Source organism: Micropterus salmoides, unplaced genomic scaffold, assembly GCF_014851395.1.
Source record: "Micropterus salmoides isolate LMB-PRFRI ecotype aquatic unplaced genomic scaffold, ASM1485139v1 Ms_hic_scaffold_13, whole genome shotgun sequence".
Taxonomy (NCBI): domain Eukaryota; kingdom Metazoa; phylum Chordata; class Actinopteri; order Centrarchiformes; family Centrarchidae; genus Micropterus; species Micropterus salmoides.
In genome coordinates, this window is record NW_024040374.1 from 33,484,389 (window position 1) to 33,508,674 (window position 24,286).

The window sequence follows — 24,286 nt, forward strand, 5'->3', positions numbered from 1 at the left end:
GCTCAGTTTCCAGACCGCAGTCTGAAGACGAGATGTTTGCTAGCACTAACTGCCTTTCTAGCAGTTGGAAAACAACAGACAGACTTTAATTAACGGACACACTGTGACCTACACTGAACATTTACAGCCAGGCTGAAACGTAGCGCTCATGTTTTCCTCTGCTCTGCTCATTTTCACCGTCTCCTACTGCTGCCTGTCACGTAGCTGTCATTTGAAGAATGAGCAGAGGACGCTCGCTAAGCGCTACCGTGCTTCACAGTGTGCGGATGAAAATTTACGTGAGTTACGCATTGATTTTAGTGATCATGTGAAATTTTAGTAGCAGCAGTCACTCAATAAGGAAGAACCACACGTCTCCATTGTGTGCACCACACAGACGGTCCGGAGCTGCACTTCCAAGTTCTGCCTTCTTGTTCTGTCAATATTATGTTGACATTTGCTAATCGATTCATAATCGTCCGAGTCCGCATCGCGATGCATCTAAAAATCAATTATTTTCCACACCCCTAATATACTGCCACAATTCTTAACAGTTCCTTTAACTGCTGGTGTTTGTTTTAGCAGCCTAGGCTAAATCTTAAAATTTACCAGTACATAATGTTCTAGCTAACTATCTGACATGAGTAGCAGCCCTTGAAGTTACCGTTTGCTATTTTCTACCTATGTTGAGTGTTTCAGAGTTGTTGTACAAAATGACAATAGATGATATAATAGGGCTGAACGATAAATCAAAATCATGATTAATTTAACATTTTACCTTGATTACGATTAATGAAAGATCAGGGGTAAACGTACCCATTAAGCACATCACAAACTTTGAGTTCAAATTATGTCAAGAAAAAATTATGTATCGTCATACTTGATATGTTACTATTAATGTGCTTGTTACTACATACCTTGTGTGATTTTAAGCCTATCGGTCAATTGCATACTGACATATGGGTATGGATGTGTACACACTTGCTGGTGGCCATTTTGAAAGCTGTCTGAAAACTTTTATCAGAAAACAAGGCCGTTTAACCTTGATTTTGGGTAAGTATAACTTTTTATTGCATAATTAAGAGATTAATGTTTAGAAATATGCATAGTATTACTTGGGACTTGGATGTGCCTCTGCTGAATAATTTTTATCCCCAGTGTGCTCAAAATTGCTTCGTTTCTAAAACGGGGTGGTGACGTATGACTATGGTAATTCCATAAGTCATACATCATTCTCCAAGCTTGCGCAGGCGCACTCTAATGCCTCGTTAAAAAAACTGTCACGCCTCGTTACATCAGAGCATCAAACCGATAAACATCTTCGTGAGCTAGCTAACAAATTTATCATATATTTTACTTCGAACTTAGGTAGCCTATGTCTCTCTGTGTCTCTGTGTCTGTCTGTCTGATGGTCGGTTTGTCTTTCTAGTTTAGTTAGCTAAGTTAACTAAGTTATAGTTAGCCAGGTGTAGTTAGCTAGCATAGTTATTGCAGAAAGTTCGCTAACAGAGGGTCTTCATTTTATGTTTTAGTTTCCTCCTTTTGGTTTAGTGTGCTGTTCATTTTCATTATGGCGTGCGGTGTTGGAGGACAGATGACAGAAAACGCGTCACACTTTCACCTGCCACCATCTTATAAACAGACTGCAACGCGCATTTTGACAGCCGTTTCACCAATACCAATACCAATATCGGCGGAGGACATGGTATCAAAAGTCTGAAGCTGAGGAGCGATGCCATCAGTGTTGCTGAAACGGTGAGTTGTCCACTCAAATTATTTATTCACACTAGCAAACTAACGTTAGTTGACAAAGTAAAAACGTTTATTTATTAACATGACGTGTTGCATGTGTGTGAGTGAGTATTACATCCTAATAATTAATTAATTTCAATTCGTGAGGCAGGTTTGAATCCAGCCATGGGATTCTCTGTGTGGAGTTTGCATGTTCTTCCTGTGTTCATGTGTGTTTCAGTGTATAATGGGATATTTCTAAATGTGTATTGAGTTTTGTAGATTTGTAAGTTAATTAGTATTATGAAGGGAGCACTCATGGCTTTGGCCAAGCAAGAGGCAAAGATGTGACAAGAACAGCTGCACAATCATAGGTTGTAGCTACTCTGATGATGAAAACCTTTATACTGTATCAAAACTTTTGGTAAATTTTTAATAATGTAATGTGGCTTCTCTGCTTGTTTTTGTCAACTAGCAGCTCATTAATATGGAGGTCCTGAGAGCTCAGCGCACTAAAACTTAAGAAGACACATTATACATAGATTTTATTTAACACATCTCAGAATGAACATCAGCAGAGACAGAACATTATAAGCTTCGTAAAGGTCGATCTTATGGCTGGGCTGGTGGTTGTTCCGTTTAGGTCAGCTTTTGTTTACATTTTCTTCTTTACAGAGAGGAAGGACCTGAATCTGTGGAGGCCAGCCATTATTAAACATCTGTAATCAACTGCAGCTTCTTCCACTCTAACTAGATGTGATGGTGAACCACGTTAAGAACATCCATGAACACAGCATGCTGGAACCAGTTACGACATACATTATACAGTTTGTGGTTAAAAATGATTAGTGGTCCAGTCTTCAGTGGTGCTGGTTGGTGCCTGGTTTAATTTGATTTCAGTGCCTCCAGAAATAAAATATTGTGTAAGTAAATTTCCCAGATTGTGCAAAAAATTTGAATAATTTCATAAACGGAAAAGCATCACACTAACATTTGTACTGAAGTAAATCCCAGCTAATTCTGTAAAGATTCTATTTTGAAACAGCCATTTTGGAGATTAAGAGTAAAATCACATGAACAAGACATTTTACAAATTACAAAGAATATTACTAGCTTTATGAGGATATAATGTATTGCAGGGCTGTTTTACTGGACAGCAACAGTTTTAGTTGGTGTACCTCATTAACAGAAACTAGTATTTAATGTACATGGGTATTTAGCTAATGCCACTTTTTAGGCACAAGGTGGTAGCGTTGGCGCACAATACAAAAAGAATTTGGTCTTACAAATGTTCTATATGTTGTCTTTTCCTCAGGGTTTGTTCACACATGTACAGCTTGTGAACTGCTTGATCTGCCTTTTCTACAGGTTTCTCTTGGTAGTTCTGCATTTCAACCACGATGGAAGCTGAGAGGTTACTGTGATGGTGTGTTATATTTTGTAAACATGTTTTTCCTTTCCCCAGCATACGCATCAGCCCTCATGGAGTCCACTGCACCTTCCCCGCTTAGCAGATCGGCCAAAAGATCCTCATGGATGGATGAGGCAGTTGCAACTGTTTAACACAGGACATAAATGTGAAACTAGCACAGTCTTCGTTCACGGTTTTCCGGTCAAGATCTTTATTAATGAAGGCAGAGCCAGATCAGTCCAACAACTTATATTACCCTCAAACAAAGACATACTCGGTCACATTTGTCAATTTGTAAGATATCTAAAAAACATCTCTAAAAGAGAGATTTAGATGAAATCTGTCTCAGCCAACGCTTGAGGTGTGACTTTTGTTGTTCTCAACATTGCAAGAAAGTATTTTGTTTTGTCACTGTACTCAGTTAAAAGAACGGTCTGTGTGTATTTTCATGTAGAGGCAGTAGATGTTATTTAAAAAGATTCCTATTAATAAAATCTTGAGAATTGTATAGCTTTGGTTTGCTCTTGAGTCATGTCTAGTTTAAAATGTAATTTTGACCATACCCATTTGGTGCAGACACAAATATTTGAAAAAGTTCCAATCTTGTGTTATTGTTAATTGCAATTTATAAATATTAGAAGACATTACGTTTTCTTCCGGTTGCCGGGAGCTGAAAAATGTTCAACTTTGGGAAAAACACTGCGCTCGTCACTGTCACTTTTTACCCAGCCGTCCAATCACAGTGCAGGAGGGGCGTGACAAACACCGCACCGTGCACATCCGATCTTGAACGAAACGATGTGAGGTGTTTCCTCGCCCGCAAAATCTCATGAACCCACGTCTGTGCTCTCATGTTTTAGCCTTCTCTTCATACAGAGCCACAGCAAGTAGGCCTACATACTTTGTGGTGACATTTTTAGATTCACTAAAATTTAGTAGGCTACCCTACTTGCAGCACATCGCCTCCACGGAAATGATGTATCATAGCAACCACAGCGTCTCGAAAAAAACACTGCGCCTCCAAAACGCACCCTAGCGCTCCCAGCTAGGCATTTTCAGAAGAGCAGGTGGCATTTTCAGCTGGCAAAAAACGCTTTGGTGGACACGGGCCCTTAGGCCCAGCAACCTGCCTTTAAGCTGGATGGTATACTTGGTAATATAGGGACACAATATCTAGTTAATTTGGTAACTTAGGTTCAGGAGCGAACTCCTCCACTCCTCCAATAACCTGTCAAGGTTACATATACCGCTCCGCAGAGCCTGCCCCACTAGTTTCGGATTGCTCGACGCAAGTCAGACAACAATCCACGCTCAACAGCATATGCTTAACAGCGCGATCACAATCATGTATCCAAACTAACAACTCACCTGACATCAATCCATTCGAGTGTCTCAGGGGACCAGCTCACGATCCAAGGGCCTCGCTCGCCAGGATCTCCAGATCTCCAGTGAGATATCCCTGACTCCCTGCAGCTCTGAGGTCTCTTCCCCTCAGTCAGTGAGGTCAGGAAATCGAGGACATCGCGGGAGTCGGCATCAACACCTCTCTTCTCTTCCTCCCGCGCAAACACCGGCTACTCTTCATGGCGCAGAGCGCCCTCCTCCGCAGCGCGGCTGTCTCTTCCTCCACAAACGGAGCCCGACATTAGAGACTTGACCGTCTCTAACGATTCCTCAGAGGGAAAGGTATTCCACATCAATAGCCTCCGGCAAAACTCATCCAACAACAAACACAAGCCTTGTGCGCTTCCGGTTCTCTGCCAGGGTTGGCCACAGCCAGTGGCATCACGCATAACGTCACAGGGCCACAACGGCCACAGCTCGCATCTCCAGCTCCCCCTGGCAGGGATGACGTTGTATTTCCCCGTGCCTGCTCCCTCCGTGTCTCTCAGGCAATCTCTACCTTCTTTTCAAGAGTCGCTCACAACTCAATGGGCCTCAACATGCGAATCGGCAATCACTCAGCTTTCTCCTTCATTTCCAACTGGTCTGTCCTTACCCCAGCTTCCCACCCCCCATCCCTACCCCTCCCTTCCCCAACACCCAAATGTTTTTTGCTTTTTGTCTCAAACTCACTCCTTCCATAGCAGTTTCTCTGGCCACGGCAGCACCAGCCACCCAGCTAGTTCTATTAATCCTTGACCTTCACCTGTCTCTCTCGATTTACATCTGCGTATTCTCTACAAAATTCAGGCATTTCGCTATCGAATCGGATTTTCATCCCATACCTGTCCCACTGTCTTCAGCCACATTCAACTAACTTCACAGTCGAGAACCTCTCTAACACCTCACAAACAACCTTTCTCTACAGTTTCCCCCCAAGCACTCTCTCAGCCCACTTACTGGCTGGAATTGCTTCAAGGCATATCACGCCACATATCAGCCGTCAGTTCCCTCTCTGGACGCCATGTCCATCTGCAATTTAATAATATAATGAGAATAATAATCAATTAATTAATCTTGTTCTCTACCATCAGACCCACTTAGCAGGTATTACTTCTTCATCCAGTTAGTCACCGGTCTCCAATGTCATCCACCTTTCATTTCTGTCACGTTAGTCAAGGCTCGCGGAAACAGGAACCGGCTTTACAGCCAGATGCTTACCATTTAATTCAGACCTTCTCAGCCTCTGTCCTCAGCAATTAACTTAACTCCAGATGCATGTTCCTGCCGGCCTTTTCTTGAAGCGACAGTATTTACCAGATGTCATCTGCCTATTAATCCTTGCAGCCATCCCTGTCTATCCGACATCACCATCCGCTCCTCCAACCAGTGGTGGACTGGCACAATAATTCAGGCCGGGGATTCACTCCATCCCAGACCACCCCGTTCACGCAAACCACCAAACCGCTAGTTTGGGTCTCACCCCATTCCTCGATGTAACGGATATCTAACTAGGCAATCTTCGTTACCGCGTTCACCCGTATTAATAGCACACAGAAGCTGTTGCCACGGTTACAGCGGTGTTTTGCTGTCTTTTCTAATGAGCACAATGATACCATGCGGATCATAACGCGAAGCTAGCTACACAGAAGGGGGGGCGTTCCTCGTCCGAAAAGGCTTATACACACACACACAAACGCTAAAACATATGGCCACGTGCGCGTCCTACATTTTAGATTAATTAATTATTAATTAATTACTAATCTTGCTATATTAATCGCTGTTGCTGGTCAAGTGGATAATAAACAGCAGGCCACCAGTGAATCCTGACCCTCCGGGTGGCCAATCCGCTAGTGCCTCTATCTCTCTTACATTCACACTTGGAATGAGTCAGCTAGGAGTCTCCTTCCACCTCAATTCAGCTCCTACGAGCCACAAATCAAATGCATCGGCCCCAGGTACGCCACAAGGCATCCCCACAACACCTACTTTTCTTACAGAAACAGGAAATGGTCACTCGATTCTGGTTCCATAAACATGGAACAGAATCATCTGCATTTTAGGCATAAGCCCTGAACATTATTCAAGCCATCTTGCCGCATCAGCACAGCTCGACAGCGGCCAGACTTGGCATCTCTGATCAAAGCATTCAGGTCGTCAGCCGCCGGTCATCCCAGGACTACCGCTTATTCGCAACAATCTTAGAGAAGAACAAATAAGTTACAGCTACAGCGTACATTTTACTAATCAGGCGGCTGGCCGTACCCAGCAATTTAACCCGGGTCCATACTGGAACGCTCTCAACTCTTAATTCTACAGTCGCATGTATTCAGCTCGTACATCCCTATCTGCAGGTCATTGGAGCTCCTCACCTCAGCTGGGTGAGGGGCATGCTTATTCAGCGCTCCACTACCCCACTCACGGACCCTTTTTTTTCCCCTCACAAAACACTCCAGCGTTCACCTTTTCTCACTCGCCACGCCCCCATCTCACACACATCACATCTCTCGATTTAATTCAGTTCAATGAGCTTTATTGGCATGAACGTATAACAGCAATATTGCCAAAGCTACAAAGCTCTCAACATACCTAACTGCCCAAATCGCTTCATCAAGCATCACGTCACCTTTCATCTCCTTTCAGGACCTCACGTCCAACCGCAATTTCAGCACAAACGCTCTTTCAGTCCAAGTCCGTTCCTCCGCTATAACCCAAGCTCGAGGAACTCGAACCCGATCTTAATCTGACTCTTTTGGGGGCTTGAAATAAGCTCGAGTGAAAACACTTCCGAGACGGAACCCCGACACTGAGTCTCTCTGCCCGGTCTTCTGTACACCCTCTCAGACCAGCCTATCAGACGACATCCTTCTTCCACCATCACACTTCCCCTCTACATGCATTAATCCATCCTCCATAATCCATGCATTCCATATTCGCATGTACCTCTAAATCACACATTGTTGTGGCGTGGTCCTTGCTAGTGAAAATAGTATTGTCACTGTGATATAAGTAGTGGTGATGTACATACACAATGTCTACATAAACAGAAATAACTCAGATTCCGTTTTAATCTCTCCAGTTTACTATTTATACTCTTAGTAAAGTTCATAACAAGTCAAGTTTACATGCAGAAGATCAAGTATACGGTTTTACTCTAACTGTAGACAAAATAGCACAGTTCAATATGGCAAAGTAAGCGCATCATATAACGTACTGCATGTGATAACTCATGTGCAGTGCGTGAACAGCTGATACTCGCACATTAGTTTCTATCATGGGTAAGTAATACTCCTGCCAGTACAGTGTACTAAACGTTACAGTGTAGCGATGTTAACACTGCAGATCTTTAGCGAACAGTCAGAAACAGCCGGTCAGTTTCTGGTTGCTATGGTAATTGATTACATCCGACTATTAGCCCCACCCCCATTCTCTGTTTGAGAGAGAACGTTAACCAAAAACGGCTGTTAAAACAGGCTGGAGGGGGGTTTTAAAAGATACAGACAGAAATGTCAAAAATGTTACAACCATTCCCGGTCTCCCCTACTACACGATGAAATACGCTTAAATGTCCCTTCAACGTGAATGCATTTTTAAGATTTATATCTTCTTTTAAAATTTCAAAAGCATTTACATTAAGTTAAATATTATTGTATGAGAGATTAATGTGAAAGATTTTTGCCCACACAGTTCACTGGAGGTTTGTACTGTAAATATGCTTAACTATTAAAAGGTATGATTTTTTTTCCACAACAGAAACGAGTTCCCCCTCTATTATGACCTCCACTACAAAAACTTCATACTATTATTAATCAATGCGCAACTAATAATTTTCACTGTCCGTTACAGGTGCTGGTGTAAGAGCAGTGAAGTTAGCTCTTTAAGGGCAGTGCTATGTGTGTGCATAGCAAGTGTGTGGGTGAGCAAACGTGAGAGAGCGAGCGGCAGAAAGTAATGATGAAAGCAAGTGAGTAAGTTGTCAGTCTGGCAGTAAATGTACAGAGTAGGTCACTGTGTGTCTGTTAATAAAAGTCTGTCCATTGTTTTCCCAACTGCTGGGAAGTGAAAGCGGTTATGCCGCATTCAGACCAAACGCGAATTTTCACCTCGCGACGCTTTCTTCGTGTGAGTACGTTCGCTGCAAGTGTTCACACACAAGGCGAGAAGGCGATTTTAACATGAATAAACACAACTCGCCGTTACTACAGCTGTATGAATCCAAAGTAAACATTTTGCTGTGATTAAATAGCAATAAACGGATTAACCTGATGCCGAAATAACTACAATATGATGTAGATTTGTTAAACATATAAATTCATGCTTTATCAGGTCTGTCAGCAAGACAGCAGGACAACAACTTCTAAAATGTTTGTTTTCATAATGGAGTTTGGATCGATCAGGGCTATGCTATGCTAACTTGGTCACAGTAAAGTACAACGATAGCTGGAATAAAGTTCCATACACATGTTTTCTGAACTCACCAGGTAGTTCAACCTCCTCGCTTTCTTTTCTCCCAGCAATGTCTAGTTTTGTCCAATTTTTTGTATAAATATGAAGTAGTGCCAAACGATGCTAACAACACTGGAACCGGATGTGCACGGAATCTAGCTGCTGAGAAGCTCGAGTGAAGATAAATCAACGTTGTAATCCTAAAAACTAAAGTAAAAAGCTAATTTAATAAAAGCAGTTTACTACTTCTTCCTCGAGCAAACGGCGTAGTTGCGAGCAAAGTCCTGTCTGACCACGGGTGTTTATTTGTCCAAAAGCTGGAGCACTACTCCCTGCTCCTCTAGCCCAAGTTTAGCAGCTCTCCGCAGATTTTCAAACGCCCCCTCTGCCTGGCCCTCTCCACACAACGCTCTAAGGCTGTCCATGACGTACGGACAATCTCAACGTGAATGTAAATGCTCCGTACTTGTATAGGGCCTTTCTAGTCTTTTCGACCACTCAAAGCGCTTTTACACTACATCTGCATTCACAAGTCAAACACATTCACACACTGAGCCTAAGTGCTCAAACGGAATACACTGGCGGAAGAGCCACCAGGGGCAAATCGGGGTTCAGTATCTTGCCCAAGAACACGCAACCAGGGGAAGCCAGGGATTGAACCTCCGACCTTCCGATTAACGGCCAACCCGCTCTACCTCCTGAGCCACAGAGTCTGAAGGCTGAGCAGGACTGGAGGGGGCGGAGTCACGTGATTATACACACAGTGGTATGTTTTTTGGGGAAAGTACGAAATATTAACAGGATTAAATAACTGAAATAACCGACATGGGAAAATTACGTCTGAGAGGCTCTGGAATTCGGTTTGGCTTTTTTTTTTTCGATGCCTTATTGTCATTAACAACGTTGTGCTGCAACTAGCGTTGGGCCGATCGGCGATGGCTGACAGACGTCACAAAGTTGAGCCGGCATCGTGATTTTAAATTTTCACATTATACCACCCTGTGAAAGCAGCTTTTAATGCCCACCAACATCATCATTATTGTTTTTTAAGTATGCTTTGCACAGTCTGCCTCTGAATTCTCTTCTCCCCACACTCTGACACACTCACACACACCTACACCTCAGGTAAACACCCCGGCTTGCCCCGCCTCTCTCTGTCTCTCTCGCCCCGTCTGCTCTATTATCTCCATCAGCAGTATATTTTATGAAGTCACCTAAAAGACTGAGAACTCGTCTTTTTTCTGTACATTTCCACCCGGGATCCGTTATCACGGCAGCAGGTGAGCCGCACGTCGGCTTAATAATGACGCGGCCTGTCAAATATCCACCACGACTTGTGACGTAACTTAATAGTCTACCAATTTTTTTAACCGAGTGAAGTCTGTGCGAGAACACATGGGCCCAATCCCAATGTCCCCCCTCACAGACTCACAGACTTTGAGGCGCGTTCCCGGGAAGTCCGTGAGGGCTCAGGGTTCTTCCACTGTCAAACCGTCAAGTGCGCGAGGGCCCTCTCACGGACATTTTGAGCCCTTTATAGACCCTTTTCGTAAGTCCGCATTTCTGCAGACTTTGGCTGAGGGAATTGCCCACAGTTCATAGCGGTATGACGTGAAACACGGGGGTTACCGGGGGAAGCCCGGAAGCGAGAGAAATATCAAGGCAAATCTGCGTTATTAGAGAAGAAGAAAACAGTAAACAAACAAGCATCAACACCTACGCTGATGTCAGAATTGTTGAAAGTTTTCTTAACTTAAGATTGTGCATAGAACACATGAAGTCAGAGGAATGCAATCACCTTATTACAAACTATTTTATTTTTTTGCTTAATGGTGCTGTTTTGACCAACAATAGTGTATTGATTATTGACAAATATATATTGACATTTACCTCTCCTCCTTTCTGTAGGACAAGAGCCTGCAGGACCTAAAAATCAGGCAAACACATAAAATAAAAAGTGTGTAACGTGTTTCAGCGTCGTCAAGGTAACGTGATGAAGTGGCAAAGTGCTGTCCCGTTCCTGTTTACAACATTTTGAGCCCTTGCAGCCACGGACATAAGACGACTGCTGCCCCCCACGCGCACCTGATGACATCATCCATCCCGATGTTTCATTGTAGACATCGTCCGATGGAAATTTTGCAGACATCGCCCAACCCTAGCTGCAACAGCAGGTTGTCAACCTATCCATCAGTCATGTTAGTTGTAGCTTAGATGACGCAGAGTAGGCCCTTCATTACCAAACACCAACTACCTAAATTAGGATACAGTTCCAGCAGGTTGGCTCGCTCAGCTCACAGTCATGTTGAATGCACGCTCTCTTTACGTCCCCGAGCAGGAGATGCTAGAGAAAAGGGGTACATGTGACAGATATGGCAGGAGTTTGGTGGCTTGAGCACGGTGATATGAATATTTCACACGCTGCAGGCATACACATACACTCAGTGTCCCACCCTACTGCTGGGATCAAATGTCAAGCCGGCTGCCAGACATGTAGGCGCGTGCAGTGTGGAGCCGTCATGTGTCGGTCGATAGATGTTCCATGTCAACAACATTTTTCAGGATAATCTCACGTTCAGTACCGACCGTTAAAGGAATTAGAAGCAGCAAGATTGTAAAAAAATAGCTTCTTTTAGGGGCTGTTAATTAGCGGCCTTGTTCAACATCCTGCTTGGAAAATCACAGACGTGCACATCATTTCTGCACTCCCAGTGGCTCAACACGCTGGCATGCCATGAAGCCACAACACGTGCTGAGATTTGAGTTTGAACAGCAGCTGCAATCAGACATACATTCACCTACACAATCTATTTATACACATACATGTTCAACTTGAGTGCAAACACCAAATTCACTGAAAGCATTCTGGAAAATGATATGACTAACTTAGAACCAGAAAAAGCCATTGTTAGAGAAGTTAGAGAAGCATTTAAAGTCCCCGAGGAAAGTGTCTTGTGCTATACAATGACCAGAAAGTCGTTTTGTAGGTATTTTTAATGATATTTTAGAGTTTGTCATTTCCTGGAAAGCATAAAAAATGTTGATGACTCATCCTGCACTCGTGGGTGTGTTTTAATTTAGCATCCAATGAAAAGCTTTCTCAATTTGTATAATGGCACAGAAGCAGAGTGTTTCTGGGGGCTGACCGGGCCTCACTGATGACAAAACCCCACATTTATTCACTAATTTTGGTAAAAGTGGATCAGATTTTCTGGAGAAAACATTTTCTGCGTTTCCCTCTGATGTCCCCCGGCTGCTCTGCCTCAACTCTCTGTGATTTACGGAGTTTCCTGACGGACAGATAGCTTTACTTGTTGCTAAAGTAACCGCTAACTAGCTGCCGTTATCAAGTTAGCTCAGTTAGCCGTGCAGCTAGTGGTCATATTAGCTGACTCTGACTGCCTGGACTGGGAGCTCGGAGCACCGGGGAACTGTTAGTTTACATCCCTGCTCTAGCACAGTTTGGATGCCAATCAATATCCACAACAAATCCCTCTCTAGCGTCATGTTTTAACAGGAAACATGCAAATAGCACTCCAATATCCGTTTCATGGGAACTTTCAAGCTAAGGTAGGCAACGTTGGAGAAACCAGCAAGAGACAGCTAGATTCTTAAGTATCCAACCAAAAAAATCCCGCGTCCCTCCAAAGCCACTCTCACAAAACACAAGTTCATGCGCAGTGAGTGCACGGGCAGAGTGCAGCAGGTGGACAGGCGAGTAGGCCAGCCAATCATTTCATGCTTAATACAGTCCTGCCACAGATACTGGACTTGTTTCTTGTTTGTGTCAGAGCATTTCATTTATCAATAGCTGTAGAGAATTTCATCAAAGATAATACAAAAATAAATCACCTCCTCCAGCTTTTTTTTAACACCAAGTTCAAATGTATGTGTGAGATATTTGCACTAAACCAGGCAGTGTTTCATTTGCTTCTTGCAAACTAAATATGCAAAAATATGGGAAAAACCTTTCGGAGTTGTGAGAAAACAAACTCTTCACTAATGTACAACAAAAATTCAGCGTCTGTATAAACACACAAAAAAACTGATGGTCCGTTTGTTGGTGAAATGTTGCTCTCGTCACCCTGACAAGACCGGCTGAAACCACATCTCTCTTTCTTTTTGTTAAGAGGCACAAAAAGCTTATCCTCGCTTACAAAGTTCACTCCACTGCTGACAAACTGCATGAAAAAACAAACAGAACATGACAGATTTGATCAGAGACTTGGTGTGCACTGTTCCTGTGTGGAATGAAAGCACCATTTTTGTATTTTTGCATCAGAATTTTGGGTTTGGCTTTTAGGAAATCAGCAGGTGAAAAGCCCGAAGATTACATCATCATTACAGCCATCCAACGACAAACAAACACCAATTAACTGTCCCTTGGAATAAATGTAGAGGAGGTGATGGCGCAATGGATAAGACACATGCCTTTGGTGTGAGAGACCCAGGTTAGATTCCCACTGTGACCCATCCACCGTTGTGTCCCTGAGCCAGACACTTAACCCCTAGTTGCTTCAGAGGTGTGAAAAGCAAGTCACTTTGGATAAAAGCGTCAGCTAAATGTAAATATATATATATATATGTATATAAATGACTGAACAATCTCTGGAGGTTGGCTCTGACCATCAAGAAAAAAAGACTAGGAAAAGTAGACACGTGGCACGTTTAAGAGAAACATTTCCTCTGAGTCTGTTCCAATACTCGCGGGGAGGCATGGTCCTCCTGACCACGCAGTGGGGCCAGGTATCATTTGAAAATGTTCAGTACTAGGGGTGGGAGAAAAAATTGATTATTAGATGCATCGCGATGCGGATGTGGAAGATTCTGAATCAATTAAAAAGATGTCAAAAAATCTATTATTTAAATGTTAATAGATAACTTAATGTTGACGGAACGCAAAAGGTGGAACTCGTGGAAGCGTCTGTGGCGCGCACATGCCAGAAACCAGTTTTCCCTCTGTATTCAGCACACCACCGCCGTAGAATGAATAACCACCCTACTTAAATGTCACACAATCATTAATATCAATGCACAAGTAATGATTTTAACTCGCACACTGTGCCAGCATGGTGACACTGGGCAGCTCTCTGTGTATCCTGTGTGAGACAGAGCGAATGAGAGCGAGCGAGCTAAAGGCAGAACATGACGGTGAAAGTTAGCCGAGAAAAATATTAGCAGTAAGTTTCTGTCTGGTAGTAAACATGCAGTGTAGGTCACAGTGTGTCCATTAATAAGAGTCTGTAGTTTCCCCAAATGCTGGAAAAGTGAAGGCGGTTAGTGCAAGCTAACATCTCCCCTGTACAGCATGTTTTATGACTGTTATGTAACGTTAGATAAATTACCAGGCTCTAGGGCTGAAACGATTCATCGGATTAAATCGATTAATTCTATTACTTCATATAACTATACAGCACATTGTTTCGCACGGACATTTTTTACTGTCGCACATCGCGCTTACGCTGTATTATGATGGTGCTGTTTGCAAAGTGGAGGAAGAGAGAAAATGGTGAGGGACAAAGAAGAAAGTTTCCAAAGTCTGGGATTATTTCAAGCTAAAGAAAACAACAACTCTGTAATGTTACCGTCCGTCCACCGTAAAACGAAACTTATGTCGCCTCGGCAACAGCACGACGGCATCTGATCAGAAAGCAGCCGGTGTTCTGCCAGCGGACCACAGACAAGGTATCAGTAACTTTAGCATTTAGCTGAAATCATGATTGATTGTTGAGTTGAAGCCAAAGTAAGCCGCAGGCCTCAGCTGAAAATGTACACGTGCGTTTGTTGTTCTCCTTTTTGGGCCATGAGTTTGGGTTGTAACGTCTCAGTCAGCAGGTAACGGGGTGTCGGGGAGCTGCACCTTAGTATAACTTGTATAGCACTCGAGTGATGTTTGTGTTGGTAAAGCAGATGTCTGGTTGTTGCTCTGATGTTTGCTGTATGACATTATGAATTTGGGGGGGCCACCCCCAAGCAAAAGTACTTCTTAAACGATGCACTGATGAATTGACGAAATAAACTGTAACCTTACTAAAATCATTGTTGTTAACTGCAGCCCTACAGGGCTCAACGTTAATTTTTTTTTCAACTGTCCCTCCCTCTAAAAGTTATTTATCAGTGTCGCAACAAAACAAAAGGTTTATAAGTTATGTTATTCTGTTAACATGTTTAATCGTTTATTAAATACATCCTGGATATGAAAAAACTAAACTAAAATGTAATCAGGTCGCCATGGTAGCGACTTGTCAATCACAAGGTAGTATGGACTGCTTTATCATCTATTTCCCACTGAATATTATTATTAATTCACTAAATGAACATCACGCTGTGTTGAAGAAGACTTGAAACTAGCTACTGAGACCATCATAAACTCATCAGCAAAGTGTTTAAATCAATAAAAATAAATCAGCTAAGAAGTAGCAACATTTTACCATAATTTCTAATAGAACCAGAGTTCTTTTTGCAAAAACAGCGGACTCGCCCCCTGCTGGCCGTTAATGCAGGTTTAAGTTACGTTGGCATGGTTTCACTTTCAGACTCATTTGACAACCACTCATCACATTACTGCAACTCTCGATTGGCCAGCGGTGTGTCAAGAGCTGCAAAACAACTGCAGGATGCTCAGTTTCTAATGCGATGTTATTTTTGAGCCCTGAATTAGTAACAGTAATATTAATTAGCTCAGCAGTATGTCATTACTAACTTATCTACTTGTCAAGAGTTGAGAACATCAGGTACAAGCATGGACACATACTGTACATCCTAATAATTATTTTTCAGTTTTCTGAGGAGCCTGACAACTGGTTATTAAAGAAACGAAGGACTATGGAGCTGAGGTTAATGAAGTAAAAAAAAGCAAATTAAATGCTTAGTAATTATCCAGAGATCCTGTATAGAAAATAATGATGCATCAAGAAGCATCGATAATTGTTTTATAATCACATCACAGCCCTCTGAATCGGAATCGAATCGTGAGGTGCGCAGAGATTCCCACCCCTATTCAGTACTATTGCTGATACAATACCTGAGCGTTGGTAGGGACACTGCCCTGAGAACCCCAGGTGATGTCATCCATGTCTTATTCAAACCCATAGAGACTCAGCTTACAGTGATGTACAGAGAGCAGCACATCCTCACACAGGCGAAGCTGGAACCACCGAATGCTGACAGTGCTAACTGATGAATAACTTTAACCAAAAATCTGTTATCAAAATAATTAACCCTAACTAACTGATTCATTGAATAATCCTTTCACCAGCTAGCCATCACAGATCACAGATCAATACCACACTGTAAATATTCATCGCCCACCTCAACCAAGACATCAGCTTGGCCATGGTCACCTCAAAGAGCTGCAGTCCTCACTCTGAGCACAAGTAATATATAAGCCCATGGGGGGGGGCTCAGGAACAGGTTCCGGTGTGATGCTTTCACAAACAGGACATTGCTTGTCCAAGTCCAGAAATGCGTTCAGGAGCCATTATCTCCACAATGGACCCTCCAAGCTGATAATATCTCGACCCACGTCTACATCTGATCGAGTGCTATCTCACCAGTCATGAATTATTACTGCACTTGTGAATGATGCATTTTGACCAGATCAATGGATGAACTAAGCCCCTGATTGTGTGTGATAGGACTCTGACAAACATGCCTGGATATGTAGAAGGCCCCAGAGCCCACAGGGCAGACCTGCAGAAGTGACTGACTTGAGGCTGAATGACCCCTACAACAAAATTTAACAGTCATCAATTATTAACTCAGGTTTATGAGCCTGCTTGCTGCTGGGGATAAACTGTCACTGTCTATGTTCAAGATGCGGCCCACACTCTCACATATAAACTGTAATCCGTCTTCTGATTTGGGCAGCTAGAGAACAGGGTTTGTGTTAGGCCCAGCCTCACCTTAGTTTCCTGTGCAGAACGCCGAACCCAATTCAAAATATCAATTGTTCCTGTGGACAGTGGCGAGTTTACATCCAGGTATAGAACCTGGAACGCTGTCCATCATTAACATATACTCTGGAATACTAAGATGATCCAATGAACCAAGCAACTCTGAATCCAGTACAAACTGGACCTCTCTCCGCCTTGGGACGTGATGCTTAACAGCGAGGAGCAGTTCTGAACACTGACATTTTACTACACTAACGTTACTTTCGATCATTGATAATAGGTTATATGGCTGCCGAATTCCCCGCAGGGAACTACTGATTCAAAAATGGCTGTTAAGTTATGTGTTATCAAATACGTGAATTTACCAGGAAGCAAGTTGTTTTGAAATTGAAAGATCTGGAAGGAGTTCGGTGTTTTCTCCAGGCGCAGACAGACCTCACTGGGGCACAGACTGGGAATCCAGGGGATTTCTGCATCTCGACAACGCAGGGCCAAATAAGATGGTGTTAGGTGTTAGGAAGGTAACAGAGTGGTACCACACTTCTCCATTTCCAGCGCCTCCTCTCATGGGAGGCGCCTCCATCCATCATGGGGATGAGGGATGCTGCGAGGGCGGATTTGGATAGCCTGGCTAGCCAAGCGGTACCCCACACTGGCAGCGGGTCCATAGGTGGGTCTGCTGCTAGCATCCGGCTGCAGGAGCAGGTTAGCTGCATTCCAGCAAAGAGACGGCGATGTAGACCGACAGGTGCAACAGCATCATCACCAGCGGTCCACAGCCCGCTTCCTCCCTCCCTGACAGATACCCAGAGAAAAAGCCCAGGCCACCAACCAGCAGCCCCGAGACACACAAAACAAGCCCGGATGCAGAGATTTGTTTTTCATGAGCAAAATTGTTGAACCGTGTGAGCGAATGAGTGCGAGCTAGCTAACATTAACGCCCGCTTCAGCAGGCGACCGAACGAAGCGCGGCTAGCCTCGGCGCTGGGCTGGCTGCTCTGAGATCGGGCTTCCAATGAAACAGCGAGCAGGACAGAAGCGAGCAGTGTGTGCGCTGTTCCACTCACCTCTCTGCCATGTTCACCGTAGTTCTTAAAATCCGTTCACAGTAAATCCCTCAACGTCTCCCATGTTGCCGAAATTGCGATCGCCGCAGTCAACGAGTCACTCCTTCCAGACCAGCGTCAAGGTCGCAACAATACCGAACATCACATCCGATCAGTACCTTCACAATAAAAGTTTCATCCCAATCGTGTCAAAGTGCTGCCAATTTTGGGAAATATAACCCCGAAGTACCACAGAAATTATAAATGAGATACGGTTCTTAGATAAAGGTGACCTGGTTTTATGCCACACAGTCATAAACATATAGCAGTACCTGTTAAATTAAGTCTGTTGTTATAGTTATATATTTAATCATCTGTTCAGAGCATCTGTTTACAAAAACTGATACCGTTAGTCTTCTTACCTTTATATATCATTTCACAAACATGCATGTCAGTCTCAAAGCTGCTAAAACAAGATGTCCATCCTTAGTGTATTTTATTAACACACACTACAAACCTGTATTATGTAAGTTCATGTAAAACAATCATCCACGCATTCAGGTGGCAGCTTGTGTAGCTACTCTAAGCTGATCTCTATCTTGACCAGAACGGCGCCACAGTCACAGTCACAGTCAGCAGATGCCACTACAAATATTCTGCTTCCCTCACAGCGGCGCCCAAGACAAATATGCAATGACCGAAAGCGCGAATGTTCACATCTACTATTTTATTCTGAAGTTAACTTTCAATAACGTCCGGTATTGTTCTGGCTAATTTTAGCTAACGCGACGCAAAAGGGAACTAGCACTGCCTGTGGTGAATTCATGTTAAATGGAAAGGAGTGTATGGGATTGTTGTTGCTAATGAATATGTAGTATAAAAATCCTGCTCATCAGATATTCCAGGCGCTAGATTTTATTCCTTTGTCAGGGTTTAAGGCACGGCAGCCGGTGGTAGCGTGTGCTGGGGCACCCCGGACAGGTCTTCACCGCATCACAGGCACACCGACACTCCCATCCACAGCCTACCTGAGGACTGTTAGGAGACATCCGCCCATATGACTGTGGGATGGAAATGATGAGAACACAGGAGCAGCATGACGACCTACAACTGACCAGGAGTCAGACACGAGCAGACTACTACAGCAAATGATATTTTCATTCCATTTCAAATTAGGATCCTAAAGTGATGGAACAAGTGTACTGTACTCAGTTCTTTGTCATTGTCACATTCTTAGTTTTTCCAAACGAAAGATATTTCCAAATGATGGTCTGCCCTCGAAAAAGCCCCTACGAAACACTGAGTCATCTGGTTTTTGGTGATTAGATTAGTTAGTTAGCCTACCTTCCTGCCAAGACCATGGGAAATTGTCTTGTCTGACAATTGATGAGGACAAATGGCTGGAACATTATCAACAAACAACATGATTTAAGCAAACAAGATTCACACATTTCAAATCTGTTACAGCATTTGCACCTTTAAAGTAGAACTTCAACAAAAGAAAGTCCTAATCCTGTTGCCCTGTTTAACAGGGGGACCTCTGGGATCAACAGGGCCCTACAGCACATGTTGTCTGTATGTTCTTTATCTGTATATTAATGCTTGAATCAGAAGGCCACAGATGTTATCACTCATTTAGCAAGTAAAACTAATGCCGAGTTATTTTTTTCCAGCAACACTGAAGTTTAACATTCAGGCTCCTGATAAGCTCTGTGTCAGCTGTGTGTGTGTGTTTCGCTGGGGACTGGAATGGAACATGGGGACAAAAATCGAGGTCCCCATAGGTGGAAATCCTTTTGGAGGGTTAAGACTTGGTTGTGGGGTTCAGGTTACAATTAGGATAGAGTTAGGGGCTAAGGCGTCACTTTGTGTTGTAAAGTGGTGGGGACGTAAGGGCTCAGATTAGGGGCATGATGACACACTTGGTTCACGGGATGTGACGCTGCACGAGAACAAGGTGAGAAGATTTTTAACACTACTTTGAAGAAATATGAAATGCTGAAATATCTGACATTAAACATTCTGGAGACATTTGCTGCTCCAATTTACAGTGGAAATGTTTTTATTTATATAAAGGGAAACAAAAAAATCAGCTGGCAGGTGATATTTCAGAATATAAAAATATTACAGAATATAATGCAGTAAACAGGAGCTTGATTATTTTTTAGCTTAAGCTACTACTTGTTTGACAATGTACATTTCTTTTATATTTAAAATATATGCCATGTTTTCTTCTTGTGCAAATCAACCTTTTCTCAAAGCATTTTCATGTGTTAGTTAACATTTCTTGGTGCAAGCTGTTTTTCAGAACCTTTTTAACAAATGCTTTCAAAACGTGATGTGGACAAAATCAGCCATTTCAAAATGTGGTGGGGACATGTCCCCAACGTCCCCAGTGTAAATGACACCTATGAAGGGAATACATATGTAATGAAACGTCCCCACGGGGATAGAGGGACAAACGTGTGTATGTGTGCGCGCTGATTGCGACCCCAAGTGGACATTCAGCTGAACTTCTGATGAATGGCATGTGAGTGTGAGATAAATACTCCCAGACTACATTAAAACATTCTCCTTCATACAAATTAAATATTAAGAAAAAGCATGCCTTTGGAGAGAGCCACGTGATTCCTCAGATAAACGAAGTGTAAACTATTAATATGATTTCATCTAAAATAACAACAAATATGGGGAAAACTACAACTGCTGTGAAGAGAATCAGAAAAGAGATTTGTTATATACAGAGGCTGCCTTTTTATCAGCCACTGCCTTTCTGAATGATTTCTCAGCAGACTTCGCCCTGCACACAGCTACCTAACCAGGAACAGCTTCATCTACAACAGAGTCCCTGTTTAGACTTTAGTCTTACTGAAGTCCAACAATCTGGAATTCCATTCCCACAAACTTCGTTTTCAAATGATTCTTTTCTTCTTTTCTGTGCTGTTATGATGTTAGCTTATCTTAATTAGCTCTGACTTTTTAGCTTTCAATTTCTAATGCAAATAATAACAAACAAGAAATAATACCACAACTACCCCAGCAAATGCTTCTGCTCTTATCGTATGCCCGTTATGTCATTTATGAGTAATAAAGTCTAAACCTTAATACTGTGGATGAAACCCCCCCGGAGCCAGACACAGGTGAAAAAGCCTTTCTCAGACAGACAGACTTCAGTCTAGTAAAAAAGTCTTGCTCTGCTGTTACAGACTTCACCTATTGTAAAATTCTCAGTTAATATGAGCTGTCCACTGGGAAAGAAATGGAAGTGTTATGTTGTGGGGACAGAGTGGACCCAAACGCAACACGATGAACAGGCTTTATTGAAGGGGAAAAGGGGTTGAGGGAGTGGAGGTGAGGGAGAGGCGGACGGTGAACCGAGGAGACTGAGACAAGGGAGCCCTGGGGACCGAGGAAGTAAGGAGGCATGGGGAGGAGCCGGGAGGACGCCGTGGAAGAGGTCCGAGGGGGGGAGGGCAGGGTGGTGAGCCCAGCTGACTGAACGGAGGACAGAGGTGAGTGAACCTGGAGGGGAGACGGACAGACATTTGTCTGACATCATTTACAAATGCTGCTGCTAATTGAGACTGAAAATCTGTAGCTTGTAGAATCAGATTAAGAAAAGCTACAACACAAGAAGCAGAAAAAGAACAAGTGATTGCTTTTAATGCTAAAACTGGTTACAAGCATTTGCTGCTCTGGTAATAATCCAATGCCATTGCTGGTGAGTTTAAGGACTATGGAAGCACATATGTGTCAAAGGTTAGCAGGTTTGATCCCTGGACTAACAGTATGACTCTAGATGTTAAATAAAGGTTAGAAAAATAGAACATAAATAAGAACAATAAAGGTTCAAATCCTGACCAGGTGCTTTCCACCTTTCATGCCATTCCATTCATTTAGCTGACGCTTTTATCCAAAGCGACTTACAATTGCTACACATGTCAGAGGTCATACGCCTCTGGAGCAACGAGGGGTTAACTATCTTGCTCAGGGACATTGTGTCACAGAGGGGAGTGAACCAAGGTCTCTCACACCAAAGGCATGTGTCTTATCCACTGCTCCATCACTACCCCACCTTTCATACCTTAACAATTCAATTACCAAGGTATCATCCCTGTATTATTAAGTCATAATACCTGAAATATAAGTTTAGATACAGTACCAGTCAAAAGTTTGCACTTACCTTTCCATTCACTTGAATGAGTGCATCCAAACTTTTGACTGGTACTGTAGATAGATAGATTTATAATATAACAGACAGATAGTCTATATAATCTGTGGTCAGTAGCTACTTGCACCAATGAACAGTGAATTGCTTTCGAACGGTAATAGTACAATGTACAATTACACAGTGTACAGGGTAGACTGGTAGGTATTGGCAGGGATCATACAGTACGTGTAAATCTTGTGTTTCTGTCGTTTCACAATGCCAAACTGACCTTAAAATAATCTTTGTCTGTCTTAACAAAACTAAATTTAAATTGGGAGTGTTTACTCGTTTCCTTGCAGGGATCAGTGATGTGTTTCAACAGTTTAACCCTTTATAAATAAAGTTCCATCTCATTACCATGAAGCCACTTGGATATGTAACGTAGACTCTAGTGCCTCTCTCTGGCCACTGCTGGTACTAATCCTTGGCAAACATCTTGGCGCTTCAGTATTATTTTACCTCAAACCAAAGTTTACTGTTTTACATTGTAAATAGGATCAAAATCACATCCCCACTGTTTTATATGGAGAGGATTATTGTAGATATACTGACATAACCCACTGTCGCATTAAACTTCTGTTTTACAAGCAAAGCTATTGTTTGGGTGGAGTCTGTTTTTCCCCCAAATTAATCACAATCCATCTGATCTTTCAGTCAATCAATCTATTTGTCCCGAAGGGAAATTAGTTGGCAGAACAATCAAGTAGGCATTACTTCATACGCCACAGAGAGAACCTTTCAGTCTGGTCTGGTGCTTGAAACAGGTACCTACAAACTGTAAATAGATATAACATCCCTGCAGATGAGACCTTTTTCTGGCTCTCTCAAAACTGCTGTTGTTAGGTTTCCATGTTTGTTTTCAGTGTTTTCTGTTTTAGTCTGAGGGTTGTCTGTCCCTACTGTTCTTGTCTTGTTTTACTTTCTGTCTTTGATTGTTGCATCTGTCTAATTTTCCTGATTGTCATCACCTCTGCCTTGTTATCCTCAGCTCTACTTCACCAGCCACTTTATTAGGTACACCTGGTTAATTAATTGTTAACACAAATAGCTAATCAGCCAATCACATGGCAGCAACTCAATGCATTTAGGCATGTAGATGTGGGGCGAGTTCAATCTCAGAACGTTTTGCCCTGGTTTGCAATGTTTTCGGATTGAACAACATGTTTCCTTGCAACGTTGTGCAAAGTTCTGCAACGGGCTTTGAGGTCTGGGGCGAGTTCAGCGCCAACAAAACGTAGCAAAACGTTTTTTTTCAACGGAAACGGTGGTGCCTTGAACACCCTACTGTATACGCAAGCGTACTGCATATTCTTGCCCTTCTAACACCGTTGTGTTTACAAACTTGTGGCATCTGATTGGCTAACACCTAAGACACGGTCCGAAAAGAGAAAATATCCAAACAACAAAAAAGGGTCAGGATTTGGCGTAAACAACATAAAAGCATGGATCCATCTTGCCTTGTATCAACAGTTCAGGCTGGTGGTGTTGTAATAATATTTTAATAATAATATTTTCTTGCCACACTTTGGGCCCAGTTGAACATCTTGTTCTGAGTATTGTTATTGTTACTGACCATGTCCATCCCTTTATGGCCACCATGTACCCATCCTCTGATGGCTACTTCCAGCAGGATAATGCACCATGTCACAAAGCTCAAATCATCTCAAACTGGTTTCTTGAACATTAATGAGTTCACTGTACTAAAATGGCCTCCACAGTCACCAGATCTCAATCCAATAGTGCACCTTTGGAAGGAGGTGGAACGGGAGATTCGCATCATGGATGTGAAGCTGACAAATCTGCAGCAACTGCGTGATGCTTTCATGTCAATATGTAAAAAGTATGCCACGAAGAATTAAGGCAGTTCTGAAGGCAAAAGGGGGTTTAACCCGGTACTAGCAAGGTGTACCTAATAAAGTGGCCAGTGAGTGTTCATATATGACCATTTGTTCTGTTCTATATCTACCACAACTCTCAATTTGCAGCATGAAGTTCATATTTTAAGAATAAGACTGTTATTATGTACGGTATGTATTCTCAAAACTTTGGTGTTCTCATGAAAAATCTACAGAACTGTTGGAAAGAAAGCCACAATGTATTGCAAGGCTGGTGTGCAGGTGGAGAATTTGCTGGAGAAGAGCCATTAAATTTATAAAAATATATATATATATATATATAAATCCAG

The 24,286-nt window shown here is 42.7% G+C and overlaps 1 protein-coding gene across 1 annotated transcript in view; it reads right to left on the minus strand.

The window, feature by feature from the left end:
* The window catches only part of arhgap39 (Rho GTPase activating protein 39), a 190,439-nt gene extending 172,407 nt beyond the window's left edge, over nucleotides 1–18,032 (minus strand). The window contains exon 1 of the mRNA XM_038716888.1: nucleotides 17,913–18,032. Coding sequence (XP_038572816.1) covers nucleotides 17,913–17,923 — 11 coding nt within the window. The 5' untranslated portion in view covers nucleotides 17,924–18,032. The remainder of the gene's footprint in view (nucleotides 1–17,912) is intronic.
* Between the last annotated feature and the right edge of the window lie 6,254 nt (nucleotides 18,033–24,286).